The sequence below is a fragment of the Ostrinia furnacalis genome, unplaced genomic scaffold (assembly GCF_004193835.3).
Source record: "Ostrinia furnacalis isolate ACB-3 unplaced genomic scaffold, ASM419383v2 OfSCF4045, whole genome shotgun sequence".
NCBI lineage: Eukaryota > Metazoa > Arthropoda > Insecta > Lepidoptera > Crambidae > Ostrinia > Ostrinia furnacalis.
This window is the reverse complement of record NW_021134284.1, coordinates 649,947-677,309: the sequence shown is the minus strand read 5'-3', so window position 1 is coordinate 677,309 and position 27,363 is coordinate 649,947. Positions and strand designations below refer to the sequence as shown.

The window sequence follows — 27,363 nt, the reverse complement described above, 5'->3', positions numbered from 1 at the left end:
GCTGTACGTACAATCCGTCAATTTAATGACACTTTTTTACGCAGTCGACATTGAATGCGTTTGACATAAACTCACACTAAGCCCCCTGAGCCCACAAGGTGGACCGACGACCTGATAAAGGTAGCGGGAAGGCGCTGGATGCAGGCCGCTACCAACCGTGCGATGTGGAAGTCATTGGGGGAGGCCTATGTTCAGCAGTGGACGTCCTGTGGCTGAAATGATGATGATGATGATGAAGCCCCCTGAAGTCTCGTTGACGTTTGACGTCAAAAACACCCTCCCGTGCCGCTCCCATACCTCAGGCTCTGACTGAGTTAAGCGCTATGACCTATTATTAAGACAACGATTTTTTTACGTTTTATCCCATTTATTTTTAAAACTGTTAAGCTGGACATTCAAATATTTTCCTTTATGTAATCTACGGTAGGCCTTTTGTCCTTTAACTGAAATGATTTTTCACAATGTTAAGTATTCTTTTTTCGATTAATTATTAAACCAGAAATTTAATATGATCTTCAATCAGGAATCAGATACGGTATAGCAAACAAATTCGATTGTTCTTTAAGTAAAAAAAAATTTTTTTCGCCTTTTGAACTAATATTATTGACTTCAGTTACTAAGTTTCTATGAGATGAATGAGATATAACAAGAAAATTATTTTCAAGTCAAATGTCAACACTAATCTGAATGAATATAAATCTATACACAAATATTTACCTTTCAGTATAACTTCATTATTATAGTACACCGAAGTACACTGAACTGCCTTTTGAGTGTAGTTATTTGTTTAAATTTTAATTTAGCACAGTTTAATGAAATTTTACAACATAATTTTTTAACGGATAAAAAATATTTTTCACCACTACATATAGGTAATAATATAAAAATGTTTCATAGTTTTAAGTATTTTTTTTATATTTAAAAAAATTATAAAACACATTTTTCTAAGACAAAGTTCTCAAAATACAGAAAAATTAGTTGCCAAAAAAATTTAATCGTGTCTACTAAAAAATAAATATTTGATGTCTGAAAAAAGTTATTTTGTGTGAACAGCATAATTTCAGCTAAAAGGATGAATCCTAGATTTTTCTGCTTGCAAGGTTTAAACCTTTATTATACACAAAATAAATTTTCCTAAAATTATTAACCTTTTGTCTCAGAACGATTCTGACTTTGAATTTTTTATATTAAATTATGTCATAATTCTTTGTTTATTGAGAAACAAAATATTTTTCATTTTATATTATGCCTTTGACAATTACACAGTAAATATTGACAGAATCGCACAAAAAATATTAAAATTGAGTTAAAAAAAAATACAAGGATCACGTTGCTTACAGTCAAAGTTTAAGCGCAAATTCTAGAATAATGCAAATAAACCAACATGCCTATTAAAATAATCTACATTATGTCAAAACTAAACCTCTCATTCACTATTCTAGCACCTACCAAAACTAACGCATCGCCCCACTAAATGCAAGGTTACAACACTACGGCTTCGATCAATCTGACTCGGCACACAGTACAGAGAACTGGGACCATGCGGTGGTTGTGCATAGTGTTGTGCTTCGGATTCGCGTGGGGAGACAATGCTACGATACAATGTGAGTAGATTTTTATTTTTTTGTACTTTTTGATTGTATGGCTGATTTTAAAGGATGGAATGAGTCAATTTTAAAGTAAGGGAGAGATGTATGAAAGTAGTTTTTGGAGGATTTGCCAAAATTTTGGTGTGAATATTTTTATAATTATTGGAAATGAAAAATTTGAAAATTGTACTAATGCAATGAATGAAACAAAGAAAGTAATTAAGCTAAAAAGCAATTTTGTTACGCTATTTTTTTACGGTAAAAAAGTGTGGCAACATTATTACGGGAAATAACATGATACGTAAATAAGTGTACAAAACTATTGTTATAAAACTAAATTTATTAATGTAACACAAAAAAAATACATACAGTCAAAATATAGAACCACCTCCTTTTTTGAAGTCGGTTAAAAAAAAACAAAAGTTACCTCGTACGCGTAAAATCTGTAGTGAAAAGTCCAAACAAAAAATTAAATTTCAATAGCTACTTATTAAATTACTGAAATTACGAATTCATGCCTAAGTGCCTGAAAAGTCAGAACAAATCCTACATTTCTATTTTTTTTTCAAATAGATTCATGAATTCATCTGGGGGCACGGCAGTGCCCCCACCAAGTCGAGCAAAAAAGCGGCACGGCCGTACTATCCTTTTCTCGAAGCAATTCAGGCCATTTTCGACTGCCTGTAACTTCGTTGTGGATAAAACTAGAAGGCTGAATTTTCATTAGCTATGCAGGCATTGTAAAGACACGGTATATTTAAAATTTCATTCAATTTGAACCAGTAGTTTAAGAATTATAACGGGTCAAAGTTACTTAATTTTGTCACTCACTGACTGACTCACTGACTCACTGACTCACTCACTGACTCACCGATCATCAAAACTCTAAGGCACTTCTAGCAGACCTAGAAGCTTCAAATTTGGAATATAAGTAGTGTTTGGTGTATGAATCAAGGAAAAACTAAAATATTTGGGGGCACGGTAGTGCAACCGCCAAGTCGAGTAAAATTTTTCAATTTCGGTCCAGTTTTCTAGATACATAACTGCTGTCTACAAAATACAAAAAGAAATGATATCCCATCAAAAACAATACTTGTCAAAAAAACCAAGTCTCGCAACTCAGTTGTTCTACGGTAAAAAGTTGTGAGATCCATGTAATACCAAGTCCAGGCCAGGAAATCTTTAACGTTTTACATAAATATATTGACTTGGCCATCGCATGAAAACACGTGTAAATTAAATTATTTAGTGCGATGGCCAAGTCAATAATTTATGTAAAACGTTAAAGATTTCCTGGCCTGGACTTGGTATTACATGGATCTCACAACTTTTTACCGTAGAACAACTGAGTTGCGAGACTTGGTTTTTTTGACAAGTATTGTTTTTGATGGGATAATTATTACACGTGCCTAATTTTTAGAAAAAAGATGACAATAGACGTTAATTACTTACTTATGCGACGAAGAAATCATTATTTTATTATTACTGTCGATATTATAGCAAAGACGTACGAGTATATTAATTACTATAATAGCTGTGCCCGCGACTTCGTACGCGTGAAAATAATTTGAATAATATTTACCGTTTTTGCAACTTTTTTCTTTACTGCTCCCCCCTATCGGCTGTAAGGTGATGTTATACAGCCTAAAGCCTTTCTCAATATGCTATCCAACACAGAAATATTTTTCAAATCAGAACTGTAACAGAAGTTCTTGAGATTAGCGCGTTCAAACAAACAAACTCTTCAGCTTTATACGAATACTGGCTGTGCCCCGCGGTGTAATCCGCGGTAAAACGTAGTCTATGTGTTAATCCAGGGTATCAGCTAGCTTCATAGCAAATTTCATTAAAATCGCAGCCGTTTAGACGTGAAGATGTAACAAACATACACACTCACAAACTTTCGCCTTTATAATATTAGTGTGATTATTGGTATATAACTAGTTTCATATTCATGAGTAGAACTCATGAATATGAAACTAGTTATAGGACCAAACCAAATGAAAAATTTAATTTTTGCGAGACCTTGACCAATATTTCACAATGTTGATGTTTGTTTACTTACTCATTTAAGATGTTATGATCATAATATTATTATTTCAATGCCATTTCACAACTTTAGAACGAATAAATAATTTATTTATTTCCAGGGAAGTATAATCTACACTAATAATCCTACTATCCTAGCTACTTCCTACTTCCTACTAATATTATAAATGCGAAAGTTTGGATGTCTGGATGTTTGTTACTGTTTCACGCAAAAACTACTGAACGGATTTTGATGAAACTTTACAGCATTATTGTTTATAACCCAGAATAACATATAGGCTATAATTTCTGACGATCTGTGGCAAACTAAATTTCACGCGGGTGAAGTCGCGGGAAAAAGCTAGTCATATTATAAAAAAGAAAGATTTGTTTGTTTGGTTTTTCACATTTTGACTGGTGAACAGTTTTTAATCCATTTTTTTTTTATAGAGTAAGGAGAATTCATTTTGCCGGAAAAATGGGGTATGAAAGTTTTGCGAATGATTTTGAGTTATAGAAAATCGTTATTGATTATTTTTAACTGCTCAGTGCATTAAAATAGGTACCATTTTTAATTACTGTCAATTAAAAACCCAGAATTACATAATATTAGACGATTATATTCGCTTAACTTAATTATTAAATAAGGCATTGAACGGAGAGCGACTCGAATCTTTGATTGCCAGGATACAATACAAAAGGACGACAATAAATTACAAATAAAATAAAAAAATAAAAAGAACATTGTGCCCTGCTGTCAAGTAGTAAAGACAGCAACAGGCAGCGAATTCCAGTCCTTAGCTGTTCGCATTATAAGAGTTATCGAAACGCTTAGTGCGAGCTGGTGGAATGTCGACAATGTAGGTAGGGTATAGGCTAACCTGCGTCTGGTTCCCCGGTGATGGCAGGGTACTGGTGGAATTAGGTCAGGTTAGGTCTATCGCATGTATCACGTAGAGTGAACTAGAGTGCTCCAAATAATTGTCTGGACTGCATCCCTGCCGCCACTTTTCGCCATAGATATACCCGACAGCACTTCCATCCCCATCACTTAGATGGTAAGCAGTCCACAACAGTACGTTTCTCTAGAAACTTCCTGCCCTCACAACCAAATTGTGGAATGGACTGCCGTCTGCGGTATTTCAAGAAGAGACCGTACAGCGTACATATTTATGAAGTAAATAAAGACTGGCAACGCACCTGTAACGTCTCCAGGCCTGCTGGTGTCAATGGGTGACGGTAATCATTTACCATCAGGTGATCCGTCAAGTACCTAAATAAAGCGAACTATAACAATTTACTAAGATTTTATAAAGTACCTAATCGATATAAAAAATGTAATGATAAAAAAATTTGATACGGAATCCGTAACAGATAAATACAACCTGCACTTACCAGGTTCTTATTTTAATCTCATTCACCGGATTTACCTTAAATTTATTAACAATCGTAATTATAATAAATGCTGTAATTTTTGTAATTCTTGCATTTTAAGTAATTAGTAGTAATTTACATTATACAGGGTGTTAGGTAAATGGGTATATGAGCCGACACTAACCCATGTTAACATGGTCATATAAATGGTACGGTGAAGTCAGAAAATTGATATCTTCATTTTAATTATTTTAATTTTCATACAAATCGGATTTTATACATTTTTTTTTGTATGAAAATTAAAAAAATTTAAATGATGAAATCAAATTTCTAACTTCACCATACCATTTATATGACCATGTTAACATGGGCTAGTGTCGGCTCATATACCCATTTACCTAACACCCTGTATAACTAACATACCAAATTACCTCAATGCCTGAAGACTAGAGTGTATAACCAATGTGTGTTACCAGTGATAACTTATGGCTCGGAAACGTGGCCTCTCACTATAGGCCTTATACAGAAGCTCAAAGTTGCACAGCGTGCTATGGAGAGGGCTATGCTTGGTGTTTCTTTGCGAGATCGAATCAGAAATGAGGAGATCCGTAAACGAACCAAAGTCGCTGACATAGCCCGACGTATTAGCAAGCTGAAGTGGCAATGGGCAGTGCACATAGTACGCAGAACTGACGGCCGATGGGGCAGAAAGGTTCTGGAATGGAGGCCGCGTACCGGAAAACGCAGCGTGGGACGTCCACCTACAAGGTGGACCGACGACATTGTAAAGGTAGCAGGGAAGCGCTGGACGCAGGCCGCTACCAATCGATCAACATGGAAAGCATTGGGGGAGGCCTATGTTCAGCAGTGGACGTCCTGTGGCTGAAATGATGATGATGATGATGAGTAATTTACATGCAAAAAGCAATTCAGCGGATACCACGATCTGACATAAATAATAAACAAATGCATTAGTTCGTTTCAATAGGATTCCATCCACTGCTGGACAAAGGCCTCCCCCAAGGATTTCCACACCGACCGGTCCTGCACTTCCCGCGAACCATTTTATCGATTATGATAAACACATTTGTCGTCTTGATAATCGATAAGATATTTTTATCGTGGCGCGCATCGTAATCCGGTTCGACGAAATACATTGATGACTCTAATTTCGAAATCGCTTCGCGCAATCGTTTTTTTTTTTACTTTATTTTGACGCGCTGGCTTTGTTCCGGCGTTCTTTTGTAATTCATTCACTGCGCTTTTTGAAGCGATATTTAAATATATTTTTTCAGTAATGCAACAAAATTAATTGGCAATATTTATCATACAAAACATTTAGAATGTAGGTGAGCCTATCCTACTAAAACTACAACATTCTATAGCTTGGGCAAGACTTTCGTAAGAGTAACCGGTCCTAAGCGAGCCGACAAGTGTTTTACCTATTGCCTACTTCATAGATCTACGCCTCAATGGCCTAGTGGATAAAGTTGGACTGTAGGATCTGGATTCAATTCTCCGTTGGGGCGTAAAAAAATATCATCATTTCAGCCTCAGGACGTCTACTGCTGAACATGGGCCTCCCCTAATGACTACCACATCGCACGGTTGGTAGCTTCCTGCTACCTTAAAAGGTCATTGGTCCACCTTGTGGGTGGACGTCACACGCTGCGTAAAAATGTTCTCTCTATTCTGGGATGAAAAAGTCCTCTAGTAATAACGGACCGAAAAACGTAGCTTAGACATGCTTGGTGGACCGACGATCTCAGAAACTCCTGTATGGAAATCCTTAGGGAAGGCCTTTGTCCAGCTGTGGACGTCGTTTAGCTAAAACGAACGAACGAAAATGCCACTAATAGATTATATCCTATAGGCGCTGGACGCAGGCTGCTACCAACCGGGCGACATGGAAAGCATTGGGGGAGGCCTATGTTCAGCAGTGGACGTCCTGTGGCTGAGATGATGATGATAATATTGATGAGATTATATCCTGACGTGTATCCTAGTCCTGAAATGTCCCTGTTTTCTATAAACTTATCTATACTTATTATCATAAAGCTGAAAGTATTTTTTTATGCATAAAAGGCAGGTATTTAACTAAAATCGCACCCGGTGTTAAGTGGCAGTCTAGGATGGTACATATGAAAGAAAGAAAGAAAGATAAATTTATTACAATGGACATCACACAAATACAGGCAATTACATAGACATGACAGTGGCACATAATAATGGAACAAGAAAAAAAAAGTAAAAACAAGAGTAAACTGAGCAGTGCCACCCACCCACCAACAAGATGCCCACTGCAACGGGACCCCACTCAGCATATGCCGTGGCCCACGGTGACGAAGGCCACGGCGCTGGTTTTCAGTGTGCCCCATACATATCTGCCCTGTAAGTGCCTATTCACTCTCGCCTTGAAAACGCCCGGATTTAAGTCTTCGGGAAAGACAGCAGCAGGCAGCGAATTCCAGTCCCTAGCTGTTCGCTCAAAGAGTCATCGAAACGCTTCATGCGAGCTGGTAGAATGTCGACAATATAGGGATGGTACGCTAACCTGCGTCTAGTTCCTTGGTGATTAAGTTGAACGAGCTAACCTCAGAAAACTACTGGTTCAATTTGAAAAACAAAAATATGGTAATTATTGTGTTGATAAGTGTCACGAACATAGTGAGTCATATCGAGACAACTTGTCTAAGAGTTTTATTGTCAAATCACGGAATATTTTGATGATCCTTGGCCATTGTTACTGTTCACAGCTAAATTGACAGCAGAATATAAGTAAACAATATTATACACGTGTGTGACCTTTATTTTAATTTAATTATGAATTCAAAACTATTATGTTTTGACACATTGAAATTCTTCGACATCTCAATTTTAATTGTTTTTGTCATGCAGAATATAATAAAATTGAATAATGATTGTCTGTATATTGAATATTTAAGACCAATTAAATCTTATTTTAAACTAGCCGCCGCCCGCGATTTTGTACGCGTGGAGTCAATTTTACCCCCTTAGGGGTAGAGTTTCGTAAAATCCGTTCTTAGTGAGCACCCACGTTCTAAAAGGAGCCCCCATGCAAAATTTGAGACTACTAGCACTTGTAGTTTCTGAGATTTCGTGAGGAGTGAGTCAGTCAATAAGTGACCTTTCGCTTTTATACATATACATAGAAGATTAATTTAAGGTAGATACTGACCCTCTCTCTGATGCTTTGCTGTGCCCTTGCAGGGCGTCGTTCTATTTTGTAACACCACTATAAAAAAATGTATGTATGTATGAATGTTTGTTACTCTTTTAACCAAAATTTATCATTATATTTCTATTATTCTATTTATTTTATTTAAAAATTATAAAGATTTGTGGCAAACTGAATTTCACGCGGGCGAATCCGGGGGTAAACGCCATATTAAAGCTCTATATCATAGAAAAAACAAATATTGGCGCGCTCACATACAAACCGCGCTCGGTGCGTTTCTATGAAGATAACCTACTCATTTGTATTTACTATATATATTACTTACTATTCGAAATTCTATTTAGTCCGTCAGACAGATAATTAGAAAATATTAGACTCATATTTTTTATTTTTTTCCATAATCGAATAATTACAGTATTATATTGAGTTGAAATGTCGCGTGACATCACCTTTGAGTAAAAATTCTACTCAAACGTGACGTATCGCGCCATTTCAACTCGATGAAGCACTGTTATTATTTAATTATGAAAGAAAATAAAAAATATGAGTCTAATATTTTCTAATTATCTGTCTGACGGACAAATAATTGAAATTTTGTCATCTAGCCTATTAAACTAATTGATGGAATATTAGCAAGAAGAATTGATGAAGCATAAAAACTATAGTTTTATTGTGAAGTGGACAATTTAGAACATTAACATAATGCGAAGACGCATCTCTTAAAAATAACATTTAATTTTGTTCTTGTTTCTAAATGTTAGTCGATATGTTGACAAACAACTATCATCATTTTAATATCGATTGTATTTCGATTTTTTTAACTATCGATGTGGATAGTACTTGGTTTAAAGCAGCACTACAGCAACATCTATTTGTCATTATAAAGGTCTTTTGTCAATTAGGCTTTTCAAACTAATCTATTAATGTACATTTAAAAATTGTTATACAAAATGTAAGCTCACACCAATGTGTGTCACGGTCGGATAACTGTACCTTGGAATGGCCATTAAATTGGTGTTGCTACATCAGCAAATTTAATACTTTGGGAGGCGAGGAAATATTGCGATGCGTGGAAAGAAGAACGGTCACGCCCCATACAAAAAAAACCCAGACCCGACAGAAACGAGACATACCTCAGTTTTTTTGTCATGTCATTATTAGTTAAATTATATATTTTTTATATTTGAAATCTATGTATAACACCAAAATATTACCCTTTGTTTTTGTTCAGGCGTTATACAAAAAGTAATACAAAATGACTATTTATCACCAAAATTGGTAAATGTATGTACCTAAATGTCTATTACAGCTGCTATGGAATGTATCTAGGTGACCTGGAGATACAGCCGGATTATACAGGGTGGTTATACATATGGAACGATAAGTGATCTCACTCGATTATTTCTAAACTATACAAGATATCGAAAAACTAATTACTGATTCTGAAAGTGCTTCACGAGCTCTTTCAAATGGTACCAATAATAGGTTACAGATTATGGAAGCTGGTAACATAGAATTTTTGGAATTTGTAACTTCTTGTTTCCACCCTGTATAATCCGGCTGTATGTCCAGGTCACCTAGATACATTCCATAGCAGCTGTAATAGACATTTAGGTACATACATTTACCAATTTTGGTGATAAATAGGCATTTTGTATTAGTTTTTGTATAAGGCCTGAACAAAAACAAAGGTTAATATTTTGGTGTTATACATAGATTTCGAATATAAAAAATATATAATTTAACTAATTAAGACATGACAAAAAAAATGAGGTATGTCTCGTTTCTGTCGGGCCTGGGTCACAGATGACCGTTCTTCTTTAAAGGTTAATTAATGTAATTGGCAAGCTTTTCCCTAGTGACTCTACAGTCGCTTCTACTACCTGCTGATACTAGACAGAGGCCTGACTAAAAAAATATAGTGGGTTATTTTTATATTAAAATTTGATCAAACAAAAAGGCACAAAAAAAGAACGAAAAGTTCCATGATTAAATATTATTAATAATATTTATTTTGTTAAAATCTAAAACGCCGGTATTTTAGCATTTAACTCCTACGCGTGGAGATGAGTGCCCGTAATAAAGGTGGGCGATACTTGTCAAAATATTGTGTTACACCCTACCTATTATGTAAAATATTTATTTTATAATAAAAATAGAACTTTCACTTTAGATATTTCAAAATCAAAAATCAAAATCAAAAAATATTTATTCAGTTTAGACCACAAGTGGCACTTATGAACGTCAATAGAAAATAATAAAAAAAGAAAAAGGTAGCCCTTATGGGGCACTTTACATGTCTCCTTATCTTTTGGGCCCTACCAGCGCTTCGAGACAAACATATGGCAAGTGCTGAGAAGAAACGCCGGAACAAACTCAGTCACCACTTATTGCCAGGAATTATCTAAAGGTAAGAATAGTCAAATTTAAGTACATCAAATATGTGCAGACTGATGATTAAAAAACAAAAATGCTTATACAACAAAGTAAACTATATAAATGAGAGACAGCGTCTAAAGAATGAGCTTGACATATGTTCCACAATGTTAGAGAATAGTGTACTGAAATATGAACATGATGTCGAAAACCTAGAATATAAATTATGTAATCTTAAGAAATCTTTGAACACAATGTCTGAACGGTATCAATGTACAAAAAAAGAGTGTGATGAACATTTCCAGGCTTTGAAAAAATTTATATCTAATTGCAACTGTCAAAATTCTATCCTATTGGATGAATCTTGTACAGATAGTTTTCAGTCTGGTTGTGAGTCACCACCTACTCTAAACACCCTAAACAAAGACTACTGTCCTAGGATATCACACACATTTACCAGCGGCTCCCCAACTAAAAATATTGAAAAAACCAACATAGTAATGTTCAGTGATGAGTTAGGCAAAAATATGGGCCAACTTATTAATAGTTACTTGGGACAAAGTGTAATCAACCACTGTTTACCGGGTGCTTCCTATTTACAAATTATGAAAAAAATAACAAATTATTCGTTCTCAATAAATACCACATTAGTAATTTTAATAGGAAATAGGGGCAATGTAGGCAAAAAAGACCTACTAAATATTTTTGATAGCTTATGTTTACTTAATGTAGATAAAATAATTTTGTTCACATTCCCCTACAGTAGAAGCNGTACATTGTACATTTCTACTATACCTACCCATAACGTGTGGGTTGTAACAACCTTTTATATTTTGTTTTACCTGTGGTTTTACAAAATAACGCTCAAAGCTTGATTGAATTTCCGTCTTAGATTCTAGCCTAAATTAAAATTCAACCTATTTAAAACCTCAATCTATTTATTTATTTAGGTACAGCAACAGAATACAAATTAGTTTTTATCTATATATATAAAAGAAAGTCGTGTTAGTTACACCACTTATAGGTAACACAAGAACGGCTGAACCGATTTAGCTGAAAATTGTCAGGGAGGTAGTTTAGAGCCAGGAGAAGGACATAGGATACTTTTTATCCCGTTCGAAATTAAAAAAAAGTCTGCTTATTTATTGCCATTAAGGCGGAAAAAAGTTCGCCGGGTCAGCTAGTAATTAATAATTTACATTACAAAAAGGCACATTTTTGCACTTTAGTTATAGCTATACATGACGTTAGTCCAGTCAGTGAATGCTTTAACGACGGTGTAGTAGTGGGAAATAAAGTCCCGAAGTCAGAAATTGTGTTCCACGGATTTCTCTCTATAATGCTTTATTGACTGGACTACATTTTTTTAGAAGTCCCGTTAGCCCCTCGCACTAAGCTAAATATGCTTGTATCACGAGTGAGCTCACCACAATAGTCGAGTGGCGGCGGGGACCAAACCCGCGTTCCCCGGATCACGAGTCGGCCAGTCCGACCCCTTCACCGTTCGGCTATCGTGGCTACATTGTATGTAAAGAATGTGTGTTTGTTTAGCATTGAAGTGATATAAGTACGAAGTACGGTCGACAGCACGTCAACGTAAACACTGTGGTATCTTACGTAGTTGCGATAGAGGCGACTTTGCAACGAAAATGTATAGCTTGATGTGCTGTCGACTGTACATTAAAACTCAATGGTGTTTAGGTGGTTATTTTTACACGCCACTTTACAAGTAAACCGTGAATTTAAAGGAAATTCGTGCTGCAAGCCAAAATAAACGTAGAGTACATTGCATTGAACACAGGATATTGCGGCGCGGGCGCACGCATACTGCACACCGGTTACTGATCTTACAAAATAGCAGACACTTACTGCTATTTAGAAATGTTTTATTTGCCCATTTGTGGGTATGATTAAATAAGAATTGCAGAAGATTTGCACCTGCTTAGACGTGAATTTGAGGTCCAAACCACGTAAAATATGTAACACGGCCAAATTAATCTTACTCATTGATTCCTAATGATTGTTGTAAATATTACAATTAAACCCGAACCTGAATTTTTAGCTTCATTCTATGTTTATACTAATGTGCTATATGTTGTGTTTCTCATTCCAATCACAAACACGTGTCAAAGACGATGATTAAGTTACTATTGTGTGGGAGGTATTGGTAAATAATATTTGTGCAAATCTTTACATTAACTGTGTGAAAGTGTTGTAGCATCAATCTACCTTTCATTAAATGACGTGCTTGCTATCCTTGCAAAATCTTTTCAAAATATTTAGTTATTAGCGAATCATGTATGAAAGTCGTATTCACAAGAATCTATCTTTCTAAATTATATAAAAAGAGAACTGACTGACTGACTGACATATCAACGTACAGCCTAAACGGCTAAACGTAGGCACTTGAAATTTGGAAGGGACGTAGCTTAGGTACCGTAGAGGTGCACTAAGAAAGGAATTTCCGAAATTCCCACGGGAACAAGAATTAGCGGGAAAATCCTTTTGTATGAAAAATCTAAACCGCTTCAGTTAGACGCTTGAAATTTGGCATGCAGGTACCTTAGTAAACTTAAAGCTTAGTTACAACAGGATATTGCAAAATTCCCACGGGAATGGGAGTTAGCGGGAAAAAACTTTTGTATGAAAAATCTAAGCCGCGTAAGATAGATGAGGGGGGTAAAACGGGATCCACGCGTACGAAGTCGCGGGCAGCCGCTAGTACTACATACTTCCAGAAACATATTTGTCCAAATATTCACAAACGTCTTGACTCTATTTGTGTGGTTAGGAAATATTATATTTGGTACTTATAAATTTCCTTCTCCTACAGATGACTCCGCACCACCGGGCTTCGACTACGACTCAATGCCAGCTCTAGCTGATCTGGAAGATTTTGACCTCTGTCTCAAGGATCCGAAAGCCGTTTATTGCTTGGCCGACTTAGTACTGCTGGATGATGGCACACCTCTATACGAGTATATTATGGTAAGAGCCATATAGAAAAGCAGAAGAATATGTAATTGAATAGGGGAGTTTATAGGATACGGTAGCGGTTCAATTCCCGCCGGTAGACTCATATGGTCAGATTTCTTTCCGTACCGTGAGAAATTTAGAACTAGCTGACTCCACACAGAAGCACCAGACGACATTTTCACCGGAAAGCACTGGTTTCTATGCATTTCTATGAAATACCTTCAGATGACGTGTCGCTGTCGTGTTTCATAGAAATATATTTCTATAGTTTCTACGTGTAGCAACGACACGCCGGTCGTCTGCTGCTGCTGTGTGGAGTCGGCGACGAACTGGCACCTTTATTCATTTCATATTTGTGTAATCCACCTGGGGAGCAAACCCAGAATCTCAATAGTTGTCAAGAAAACAATTTATTTACTGTTTATTCCTTTTCAGAACTACTCTTCCATCACCTACACAAACTACCACCACCACAAACTCTTCCGAGGAGTCTGCGGGTCCAAGCAGTGTGGCCTCAATCTGACTCATGCCGAAGATCTGACGGCCGCAGGTTTAGTTCTCAAAGAGTGCTTGAACAATTCCATCTACGAGAGCTATGGGCTTCAGGTAAGAACTAGGTTTTGGTTATACTAGGTTATGGTGGTAGGTTTTGAAGAGGCACTTCTTAGGAAGTTTAGAAGGAAGGAACGACAGTTACTTGTGGTTGTAACTGCTTTATTTCTGACAATTTGTGACTAGCCTTAAAAATATGTCCTTTTAATGAACATTGTAACAGAGAGCGTACCTAAATCTTAAAGCCCGGCAACGCACCTGTAACTCCACTGGGACTGCGGGTGTCTATGGGCGACGGTAATCACTTACCATCAGGTGATACGTCTGCTCGTTTGCGCCCTGTCACATAAAAACTGTCCTTTATATCGAATCGAAATCATTCCGTTAAATAACAGAAGTCGCAAAATCTCGATGTAGGTACTAGTTAATTTACAGCTGCATTTGCTGCTGGTTCTTTCACCAGTTTTGTAACTTTCAACCTTAACCCGTATGCCTAAGACCTTCAATCCTCCATCAGGTGGAGACCCTCAAAGTCCGCTACTGCAAGACTAAAGGGGACTACGTGCCTCCTGATGCCCTGGACTACTCCCTCGGAGCCATAATACTGCTACTGCTGCTTGTGAACCTGGGATGTTCAGCTTACTACTTCTTATGGCCTGGAGAGAAAGGTTCAGGTACGAACACAAATGTGTTGTATTTTTTTTTAGGTAAAGAACTTGAAGAAATCAAACTGCCTAAGGCGGGACTCGATTCCACGACCTTCCGCTTGCCTAGCGACTGCTCTTCCAACTGACAGTTAATTTTATCAAGTTGTTTACTTAAAAAAAATGAGTTAGAGAAGCGACTCTATTCGCTAAGAAATTGTAATAACGACTAAATGTGTTGTATATTCTTTACTAGCTTTTGCCCACGGCTTCACCCGCGTGAAATTTAGTTTGTCACAGATCGTCATAAATTATAGCCTATAATGTTAATCTAGGTTATAAACAATAATACTGTAAAGTTTCATCAAAATCCGTTCAGTAGTTTTTGCGCGAAAAAATAACAAACATCCAGACATCCAAACATGCAAACTTTCGCATTTATAATATTAGTAGGATTATGATGGTGACAATTACCCACATTTTGTAGGGAACATTTGAGTCAACAGAATAAAATCTGAACTACCTATCTGTTTATGGGTACCTAATGAACTGTTTGCAAAATTATTTGGAAGTATGAAAAACATTTCCCCCTTTTACCAATAAATGTGTTATACGCATTTAACACTAGTTTCTAGTTTTCAATTAATGTTGACTAGTTAGAAAGTCTAGCATTGAAGAGCTCAACTATGGGTGAATGCTTTTACCATCTAAGCCACCATCTAATCTATTAGGAGATAAGAATATTGAAGGGCTAGTCGATTTTTTATTAAAATGACCGTTTTTCTAACAGGTAACAGGTACATGTTGGCTTTCTGCGTCCAAAAGAACTGGAAAGCTCTGAAGTATGGTGGAAGTGCTGAAGGTGGAATCTTCAAATGCTTCCAGGCTTTAAGGTAAGGTTAAACCCTTACATCACCATCATCATTTCAGCCTAAGAACATCCTCTGTTGTATGGAGTCCAATGATTTCCAGACTTGCCATGCTACGTTTATGAGGTCGTTGATTCATCTTGTGGGCCATTTATTAAGATCTGCTGATGTTTACCCAAAATTGGGCAAATAAATGAATGAATTTGTAAAATTTTAATTTTTGAAGGCATCATCTATGAAAAATGAGTATCGAGAAGTTTGTGTTTTTACCTGCTTCAAAACGTTGTGGAGCAAATGACAGTTTTACTTGTTGACATCTGTAATATTTAGGTACCATTTGTTTCAGATTCTACACCATGGTGATGATCCTCGGCCTCCATTCTATGATCTTCATCGGATATGGATACACTGCCAACCCTGAGTTTATTGAACATGTAAGTTTTTTCTAAAAAAAAATGTTTTAAGTTACGTCTAATATTACGTGTGGTAAGGTCGCGGGAGGTGCCTGGATGCGAGCGGCGCAGGATCGGTCTTTGTAAATCCTTGGTGGAAGCCTTTGTCCAGCAGTGGCTTCGGCTGAAACGAACGAACGAATATTATTACGTGTCTGACTAATACGAGTCTCTTATTTAAAATTTTTAATTTTGTCTCGAATAAGTGTGATATATGTTTTGTTTATCGAATCTTGTTAAGGATGTTTCTACTGGTTGCATGTGACATGAGTATTTTTTTGATTTCCATTTTAACATTTGGTGTTTCGGGCAAATTTTCAAGAGTCACTATTTTTAGGAACTCTCTATCAGCACGACGGGGTAGAGTATTTTTTATAAAAATTTCAACGATAACATTATCATACCAAGGTCTTTATCTAAATAATCAATAATCAACAACACATAATATGCAATAAAAATTTTGAATTTGAATTGGAATCCTTGTCGTGCTATCTGAATAGTGGACACAATCACCTTACATGCACAATCAAGTTATGCCTTATGATCTATTAAACACCGACAAGTACCTATGTCAAAATTCGCCTCAATATCCGCTCTGAATTACTTAAAACAAAATAGCCCATTAATACCGCAATAAAAAGGTAAAAGTGTAAGTAACCCAATGCCGCTTGCCTCCATTCAATTTGGCCAACTCTGGGGTTACACAACATCAGAATGGTATGTCACACTTGGGAGCATTACTGTGAACGATCTTGTTACATAAAGTAATAGTAACAGACAGTAATAAAATTTTCGTCTAGTGGTGTTGTCAAGGTAAGGGATATAAAGTAATGAGAATCATTTTACTCAAAAATATCGTTCTTTAAGGCTGAGTTGCATAATTTTGACTTTAACCGTAACTATAACTTTAACCGGTGTTTTTGTCTGGAGTTTCACAGGTTGGTCATATAGTTAAAGTAAGATGGATAAGTAAGATTAGGTTATGATGTGATTGACATACTCTGTAAAAGTCCCTCATACCCCATAATTAATAAAATTTATTCTAGTTGAACTCTGGCTTAAATAGTCATTTAGTATGGAAATGACATTTTAATCCAGGGTTCATCCTAGGTGTAACTTTTTACTATAAGGGGGCTAGGGTTTGAGATAATGTTTTTCGCGCTCATGTCTTCGCGCAAGTGGGTTTGGTTGGTGGTAGGGCTTGTTCTAAGTCCGCCTGGCTAGCTACCACCATCATACCTAAGTCTGTCGCCATAACAACAATGTTAACAGCATTGTTGTGTTCCGGCAGTTAGAGGTAAGATAGCCAGTTCCTCCGTGGTTGAGGATTCCGGGTGAAGCTTGCTTCCACCTTTGGCCTGATCATCACTTACCATCAGGTGAGATATAGGGCAAGAGCTTCCTCGTTGTGTATAAAAAAAAAGTGTCCGCACGCAAAAGGCTTTTCGCGCTTGTGAATTCGCGCAAGCGTTTTTCACGTAAACGTCTTTCGCGCAAGTTAGTGTCCTAATACGATTTAATTACATACCTACCGACTTAAATTACTAAAAATTGGTGATATTTTCGTTAACTAGCACTAAGCTGCTAATTCGATGGCAGTGATAAAACACACCTTATTTCAAAATGTTAAGGTCACGTTTCAACATGAGCCTCTGGGGCCATAATATTAGCGGTTTGAGTGTAAGGTCATTGACATTTTATTATAAAAAATAATATTTTTTGTTTAGATTATACATTTTTGAAACTGAACAACTGGGTTTAAGTAATATAAAAGATACATAAAAATAATAAATAATCATGATTTTTGAGATATTAATGACGATAACACAGTGTACGAGACTATTTATTGCAAAGATTCAGAACTTCCTATGGTCAGAATATTTCAAAAATAACTACACAATGTGGTATTTGAAATCACGCAAAAATTCACAAAAACAATGCTAGTGTCCCAATACTGAATGTGTTAATTACCTTTCATTGAAACATTATCCGTTCCGCGGGTTTCATGGCCCAACATGCGCGTACGACGATCGACCGGTTTTTAGGGCGCTACGGTCTAATGCCCAACTATTGCCTCTTATTTCTATTGAGACAGGGTTCAATATTGCATATTTTTATTGTGTCTTAACGATAGTTTAAAAGCCCTTTTGATGTTCTTATTTGTATAAGCAGAAGGGTCAGTTTACCTATCTACTAATAGTTAAAGGCAGTTTAAGCAATATTTTCCTATCCAAAATGGCCTTCGGTAGAATGAATTGACTTGTTGACTTGAATTTGGAAATTTTAAAAAATGTATTGTAACAGAATTGTAAGTGGGTATGCACTGTCAACAATCACAGCAATCATAGTTATTTTTTGCGTTTCTTGGAAATATCAGTAGGTAGGTGTTACTAGGTATTACACATACCACCGCACAAAATAATGAGAAATACCACAATAGGGATGTTTCCTGGAAAAAAAGCAAGAGTTTTAATTTAAAAAATGCTCGACACGTATTTTTCACTTTTTCAAACTAATGGAAATTTAAAGAGAAAAAGCGCAGCAAAGTTCAAAACAAGAAGCCCGTGACGTCAATGAGTGCTTAAAAGTGCAGCACTTTGTGACGTCGCGCGGAACTTCAACGCACCATAACTTTGTAATTACTTGTTTGATTGACAATTAAAAATATACGTGTCCAATATTTTTAATTATTACAATAGACGGACTAAAAATTTTTTTTTAGAAAACTATTGTACCGAAGTAGAGATAAATTTACGGATACCGGCAAATATGTAACTCTATTTTTCCTTGTATTAGTGCTCATCACACTAAAATTTGCCCCTGACGGGATTCGAACCGCAACCACATCTGACGATGTCCACTACGCTGACCACAAGGCCAGCACGCCTATTACTAAAATGGAATTAGTTCAAATAATGTCTTGGAAAGAGAATGTTATCTTTCCTTGCAATATAGAAGTCAAGGTCAACATTGTTTTCGTCATGTGTTTGCATGACGTTGAAACCAGTTAGTTTCAAACAGCTGATAATGTAACTGACCATAGTCAAGTTTTAACTCTTGCTTATGGGAAAGAGCCAATACCGTAAGTGTCGTAAAAGATGAATGTTGAAGAAAAAATTTGGTCATAATAAATAACATTACATTATCAGCCACCAACCCATATCAAAATCGAAACAGAAAAATTGTCTGTTTTGAAAATAAACCGAAGCTCCTATTAAAATACAGGGTGTCCTAAAAAGTAGTGTCAAGCTGAAGCCCAGAGGTAGAGCATCACTAGGGCTACCTACCCTAATCACTCTCAATTTGTAGGGAATCGTAAATATTATACGCATCAAATAACAATATTATTTTCATTAAAGAATAATTGTTTTGATTAGATATTATCTTGTAAAGAAGACGTGGCGTGGAGAGCACAGAAACGTTTGTATTCTACAGGATGGAAACGTTAAGTGATCTCACTCGATTATTTCTAAGCATATCGAAAAACTGATTACTGATTCTGAAAGTGCTTCACAAGCTCTTTCAAACAGTACTAATGATAGGTTACAGAATAAACTGGATATATCCGAAAATTCAATGTTTCCAGCTTCCATACATTTAGTACAGCCACAGTCATGGCACTCATGTCTTGATAATATTATAGAAAGTAAAGCCTTAAACCAATGTTTTCAAAGAATAATTTTAAATAAGAATGCAACTTACGAGTTCATTTTAAGTGTTTATTATTTAATAAAATAAAATACTTTCAATATTGTTTGGCTGGCATACATTTAGTATGGAGGCTACATTTAATTTTTTGATAGATCCAGTTAATTCTGTAACCTATTATTGGTACCGTTGGATAGAGCTAGTGAAGCACTTTCAGGATCAGTAACCAGCTTTTCGATATCTTGTATAGTTTAGAAATATCGAATGAGATCACTTATCGTTTCCACCCTGTATACCTACAAGACCAAGGCGTTGAAAAGGGTAAAAAAAACGAACAGCTGATTATGCAAGTTCTCAAAACAAAACAAACATCGTGACCTACAGTGTCAATGACCTCATTGCGGTTTGCAGCGTGAGTTTATTTCAAGTTTAGTTGGCAGGTTTAAAATTAAGTTCAAAAGATTGTTTACATTAAAAAATTCATTTTCGTCGTACCGGTCATTGCAAGACTAGATTTTAGTAAAATATAATTTTATCTATTAATCTGTATAATTACATATTATGTGGACGGAAGACATAAAGCAGGAAGGCGCTGGACGCAGGCCGCTACCAACCGGTCAACATGGAAATCATTGGGAGAGGCTTATGTTCAGCAGTGACGTCCTATGGCTGAAATGATGATGATAATAATTCTGTCTACTAATAGGATTTTAAATTATAATTACATAATTTATTTTGTTTATTCACTAATATTTTTAATGTCATTCTGTAGGTACTATGGAGTCATGGAGGTCGAAATCTAATCTATGCATGCATCGATATTTATTTTAAGACTACCTATTTGAAATATTAAAGTAATTTTTTTCATAATGGCTTATATTCTGTCTGTACCTATTATCTACTTACGAGTAGGTAAGTAGGTTTGAAAACTGCATTCAATACTTGTAAATTTTGAAAGAGGTCTACTATAGCCTGACCAGGAACATAAAAACCCTCGCCATATGCGGAAAACTAATGGTACTAATTTCTTTTAATGGCAACAGTAACTAAAAACTTCATTGACATGTCACCTTGCATGTCAGTCTATTGCTGTCAAAGTGTAAACAAACTTTATTTTAAATGTGCGCAATTGATTTTGTGAATGAAATTGCTAAAATCTTTTTATAGTCGTGAAAGAAAAGTGGTTCACAATGTGTTAAAGTATTTGTCGAAGAGAAATACCAAGGGTTCGGACAATATTTTCATTGAAAATGTTTCCAATAAAGGTTGTCAAATTGACTGACATGTTTATCGTATAGTACAGTCCACTATGAAAATTAGCTGTGGTTTGTTTCAACTACCTATTTTAAAGTTTTTTGTCACTTTCTAAAAGTTGAATTTATGGAATTGGGAAAGAAGTACCGAGTTTGAAGCGTTCATGAGCAGACATTGCAGTTGAATATTCAAGTTCTGAATTTGATTATTGATGAATAATAAAATAAATCCTACTAGTTCGATTGATGGTTTCATTTAATTTATTTAAACCTATAATAATATTTTTTCGTTAATTTATGAAAATATCAAATTAGCCCGTAATCCTGAATCCTGAAACATAAAGTTAGCCTATTAATTTAACACAAGTACGACTGTACTCAGTGTTGCACTATCAAATGCAATTGAAGCGCCTCTATGCCAGGGTTTTTATGTTCCTGGTCAGGCTATACTTACTATAAACATGTTGAGAAACTCCGAGAATATTGCAAGTCGGCCATGATCGAAGCAAAGATGAAAGCATAAGTATAGCTTATGCTAACTTTGCTATGAATTTTGACCTTGTAGCATAGATTCTGGCTAATGTAAAGATAGCCGGTTGCCGGTATTATTGCTACACTTTTAAAAAACTTATCACAATTTTGATATAATTATGTGAAAGTGACTCTGCTTGTTAGTCAAGGTTTAAGTGGCAAATTTTTGCAAACTAATTTGAACATCATTATCTTCAGAATGATTCCAAAATGAAAAAAAAATGGTTTAAAAAGACATCTTGTAGAGTCTATCCAAAAGCCATTACTTACATGTGTGCCTAAATATCTAAAATATGTAAGCATATTTAAATCAGTTCTATGGTTTGAAGCTTTTCTTAGTAGTCATCAGCCAGCCAGTCAGTCAGCAGGAGCACTACCCCCGGGCCCCCTAATTTTTACAGAGGCAATACTGACCAAACAAGCGTTAATGTTATCTATATATATATAAAAGAAAGTCGTGTTAGTTACTTCGCTTATAACTCAAGAACGGCTGAACCGATTTAGCTGAAAATTGTCAGGGAGGTAGTTTAGAGCCAGGAGAAGGACATAGGATACTTTTTATCCCATTCGAAATTTAAAAAAAAGTCTGCTTATTTATTGCCATTAAGGCGGAACAAAGTTCGCCGGGTCAGCTATCCCGTTAGAAATTTTAAAAAAAGTCTGCTTATTTATTGCCATTAAGGCGGAACAAAGTTCGCCGGGTCAGCTAGTTTTATCAAAAATAAATTACCACTTTAGCTCCCTTTCCGATCGTACAGTATAAAATGGCCAAGGAAATTCCAACATTATTTATATCGGATATAGGTATACTTTAGGTCCTTTCCCTTCGCATAGCGCTAGCGCACAGAAGCGGTCAGCTAACTATTGCGGTTACTTGTTATTACGCCACTAGTTAAATGCAGTTTAACTTGTGGTGAAATGCTCTTAACGGCTTAGTACCTGTACTTTGCGATGTTTAAGTTGTTTCTAGATGGAAGGCTCGTATGATGAAACCGTTTGGGCAAACTATAAGCAGGTTTCCTCGATACACCGACGATTTTGTGAAGGTCGCGGAAAGTGCGTGAGGCGGACAGCGCAGGACCGGTCCTTGTGGAAATCCCTGAGAAATGCTTTGTCCAGCAGTGGACGTCCTTTGGTTGAAATGAACGATGCATAGTACTGTTGACTGCACATTTAACGCTTTGCTATGTTTGCCACTAAAAGGTTCGTTTCAACCTAAATATTATTATGACGTCCAATGCTGGATAAAGGACGAAAATGTACCTACTTATTGTTGAAAAAACTTGGAGGAGGTTTACGTCCAGTCATATTAATAATAATAATGATGTCAAAGTCAAAGTCAAAATTATGAATATGATACTGAGTTCCTTCCGCCACTTCTTCTCAGCACCAGCCCATAATTATGTTGTCCCGAATTGGTGGTAGCGCAAGCTAAATTGGGGACGTGTATGTGCCCTTAAAAGGGCCCTACATACTTATTAATTATTTTGAGTTTCTTGCGCTGCTTCTTCTCAGCACTGCAGCACTGGCCCATTTTGTTGTCCCGAAGCAGTGGTAGGGTTAAAGCTGGGACATGTACAAGTGCTTTGTGAAGACCTATTAGTAAAAATAAATTACTTTAATGAGTTTTTTTCTAGAAGCGCAGTGTAAAATGTCCAAGGGTATTTATTTATTAATTTATTATTTTATTTTATTTGATATTAATTTGTTGTTTTGTTCACAGTCCTACAGCGACTTCTTCAAAGCCTTACTCTTCAACGCGCGTGTCATCGTGCAGATATTCTTCGTGATGGGAGGTTTTCTTATGGCATACAAGATGCTGACCTATGCGGAGACCCATCCCTTCAGCTTGAAGACCATACCTATGGCGCTGATCAACAGATGGCTGAGGTTTGTACCCGAATAATAAATGAATATTCTAGAGCCATCATCATTTCAGCCACAGGACGTCCACTGCTGAACATAGGCCTCCCCCAATGCTTTCCATGTTGATCGATTAGTAGCGGCCTGCGTCCAGCGCTTCCCTGCTACCTTTACGATGTCGTCGGTCCACCTTGTAGGTGGACGTCCCGCGCTGCGTTTTCCGGTACGCGGCCTAAATTCCAGANCTGCGTTTTCCGGTACGCGGCCTCCATTCCAGAACCTTTCTGCCCCATCGGCCGTCAGTTCTGCGTACTATGTGCCCTGCCCATTGCCACTTCAGCTTGCTAATACGTCGGGCTATGTCAGCGACTTTGGTTCGTTTACGGATCTCCTCATTTCTGATTCGATCTCGCAAAGAAACACCAAGCATAGCCCTCTCCATAGCACGCTGTGCAACTTTGAGCTTCTGTATAAGGCCTATAGTGAGAGGCCACGTTTCCGAGCCATAAGTTATCACTGGTAACACACATTGGTTATACACTCTAGTCTTCAGGCATTGAGGTAATTTGGACGAAAAGATGTTGCGTAGTTTCCCGAACGCTGCCCAGCCGAGTTGGATTCGACGATTGACCTCCTTCTCGAAATTGGACCTACCTAGCTGAATCGTTTGTCCGAGGTAGACATACTTGTCGACAATCTCGAGAATTGAGCTCCCAACTGAAACTGGGTAGGGCGTAACATGGACATTCGACATAAGCTTCGTTTTGTCCATGTTCTAGAGCCATCACTACATAGTATAAAATAAAGTCGCATCGCTCTCTAGACTTACGCTCGTAATGTTTACTATGAGGTCTCAAAGGTGCGTGGTCGCACAGGGCGACACACGAACCAATTACAGAGCTCTATTCAACGCTGTGCGTTCGATTTGCTGCTTCACTTAAGCAAACATCTTTTGTGAATACGGACGTTAGATCTTTAAACCTACGCAACGGATTTTAATGCGGTTTTTTAATGCATAGAGTGATTCAAGAGGAAGGTTTATGTATATTAAGCACCCGTACGAAGCCGGGGCGGGTCGCTAGTACGGGACTATTCCCACCTCTCGTTCCCACCACTGCAACTCCTGTGTAGCCAGGATCTACAGCTTGACCGCCACAAAAACCCAACCAGTGAAGGTCAAGTTTGTCCCGGGAGAAAGTTAAACTGTCATTGGACCCGCAACGAAATTAATCAGAAGAACATAGGGGGAGTTCGAAATTAAGGTTCGACTTATCCATTGCAAAGCGGATGACAGGTGACAAACAAAGGTTTAAAACCTTTAAGAAAAGATTATGCACCACGGACAATAAATTAAATTAAGGGGGCCTATCTTATGAGCAATTAGCAGGTCGCTAGTAGAGTTATACAGAATAGAGAAGCTATCGTAAGCAAACTTCTTGCTCTATTTTGGAAAGAATAAAAACTAAAGTTTGCAGACAGACAAACAGACGGACGGTTGGCACAATTTAGACCGTCTCATCGCTATAAAGCAATCTCTTCCAGACAACTTAGAGGATAGTTATACACTATCAATCAATATGACAAGAATTTGCTAATTATGTACTTTTGTTTAACAAACATTAAAATAATTGTGGAAGGAAGGTCAGCTAACATAACTGTTACTAAAGTAATGAGACAATGTTTACTCTCCGTCTGGCGGATCTATTAGCATGACTTCGTGACATCAACACGAGTCAAAACAAATTAGTAAATCAGTACTAAATCACCATTGAACTTCACGAAATATTATACAGGGTGAAATTGCCAACGATGGCATACAGTATTGTAACTTCATATAAATGGACGAAACACGAGCTTTCCTTCGAAATTCAAATCTCGGTATGCGCTCGACATGCAAAAGTCGGGGGTGTCGCGAATGTGCCACAGTTGTGTTGTTGTTTTTTAAACAGTACGTGCTTTTTTTTATAAAAATAATTACAACTACCTATTTATACAGGGTGTTAGGTAAATGGATTTATAAGCCGACACCAGCCCATGTTAACATAATTATGCATGTAAATGGTGTGGTCAAGTCAGTGATATCATCATTTTTTTTTTCATACAAAATAAAATGTATAAAATCAGATTTGTATGAAAATTAAAATTATTAAAATGATGATATCAATTTTCTGACCTCACCATACCATTTATATGCACATGTTAACATGGGCTAGTGTCCGCTTATAAACCCATTTTACCTAACACCAGCATTTTGTACGCCTCAGTCGAGGCGCATACATTTTACGGTCGCAAATTTATAAGATTTGATACTAAATCTTAATACAAAATATTTTTTAAAATTAAATCTACTAATCACAAAATAACATGCATTTTATATCCTATTTCATTCACAAAGTATTTTGTTTGACAAAATAAAATAAAATATTACAATCACAAAATACATTCACAAAGAAGAACGGTCATCTGTGACCCCGGCCCGACAGAAACGAGACATACCTTAGTTTTTTTGTCATGTCTTAATTAGTTAAATTATATATTTTTATATTCGAAATCTATTTATAAAAGCGTACTAATACAAATAAAAAAATAGTTAAAATAAAGACAAAAAATCTTATTCGATTTGTCTCTTGGGAAATGTAATAATGTAGGTAAGTATCATGAGTAGTCTTTTGTTAAAAGGATGACAATGATTTCAATTTCACCCTGTATACAGGTTGTTTGGTAAATGGGTATATAAGCCGACACTAGCCAATGATGTTACCAATGAATGAATACCATTTATATGCCCATGTTAACATAGGCTAGTGTCGGCTCATATACCCATTTACCTAACACCCTGTATACAAAATATTATAATCATGTTTTTGTTAATACAAAAACTCATGTAAATTTTCTGCATTTGTAATAGGTAGGTATAACATTGTGTTAGTTATTGTTGAATTGTATCTACTTAAATTATTTGACATTTTGAACTTTAGAGCAGAAATGACATTAGGTTATTTTATGGAAAACACATTATTTATTCAGTTATGTATGTCAATGTCAATATGTCTAGAATCTGAAGAAATTCTCGATGAATTTTCATTTTATTTTATTAAATTAATTTCAAATATTTTTTTTTGTTGCATTTCACGAAGGCCAGTGAGCCTTACACGTGGTAAAATACATAATAATAATTATGTACACGTGCTAAAGTATGCATGACACAATAACTTGTATGGTTACATACTACCTGACCCGGCGAATTTCGTACCGTCTACGTTCATCAAAAAAAAAGTAGGGTTCTAGTGGTGAATGATTTTTTTTCATATCGGTCCATTAGTTTCGAAGCCTATTCAATACCAATAATCAAACCTTTCCTCTTTATAATATTAGTGTACATAATGATAAAACACCCAAAATACCCAGTCCATTAAAAAGTTTTATTGTATCGTGCGTGGGACATCCACCCACAAGGTGGACCGATGACCTGATAGAGGTAACAGGAAGGCGCTGGATGCCGCTACCAACCGTGCGATGTGGAATTCACAGATCACTATAAATGGTGGAAATCATTGGGGGAGGCCTATGTTCAGCAGTGGACATCCTGTGGCTGAAATGATGATAATAATTATGATGATTGTATCGAACCTTTTACCTCTATCTTAATAATCCGGCACGCAAACCACCAACCCAATCGGCTGTAAATTATCACCCTTTATATCATTCATTTGTCTACATATAATTATTATCTTCTTCATTAATCATCATCATCATTAATTCTTATAAACATTTCTTGGATTATTCCTTTACATAAGTCATTTTAACTGCATCTTATTGACGTTATACATATGTAGAGACTTTATTCATCATCATCATTATCATTATGTCACTTTATGACCCCACAAAAGGATATAATACGAGTATGCTAACAAATAAGACTTATACAAATAGACAAGATTCGATTCCATCATCGTCTCCTAAAATTGAAAAAAAAAGTGGACTTAGCACTTGACTAACTAGGTAATAT

General features: G+C 36.3%; 1 protein-coding gene across 1 annotated transcript in view; it reads left to right on the top strand.

The window, feature by feature from the left end:
* The first annotated feature begins 1,449 nt into the window (after positions 1–1,449).
* Positions 1,450–27,363, top strand: part of LOC114358602 (O-acyltransferase like protein) — a 38,986-nt gene continuing 13,072 nt past the window's right edge. Inside the window, exons 1-7 of the mRNA XM_028312623.1 lie at positions 1,450–1,604; positions 13,400–13,554; positions 13,978–14,148; positions 14,612–14,768; positions 15,529–15,631; positions 15,954–16,041; positions 23,215–23,381. Of these exons, the coding sequence (XP_028168424.1) occupies positions 1,475–1,604; positions 13,400–13,554; positions 13,978–14,148; positions 14,612–14,768; positions 15,529–15,631; positions 15,954–16,041; positions 23,215–23,381 (971 nt within the window). The 5' untranslated portion in view covers positions 1,450–1,474. The remainder of the gene's footprint in view (positions 1,605–13,399; positions 13,555–13,977; positions 14,149–14,611; positions 14,769–15,528; positions 15,632–15,953; positions 16,042–23,214; positions 23,382–27,363) is intronic.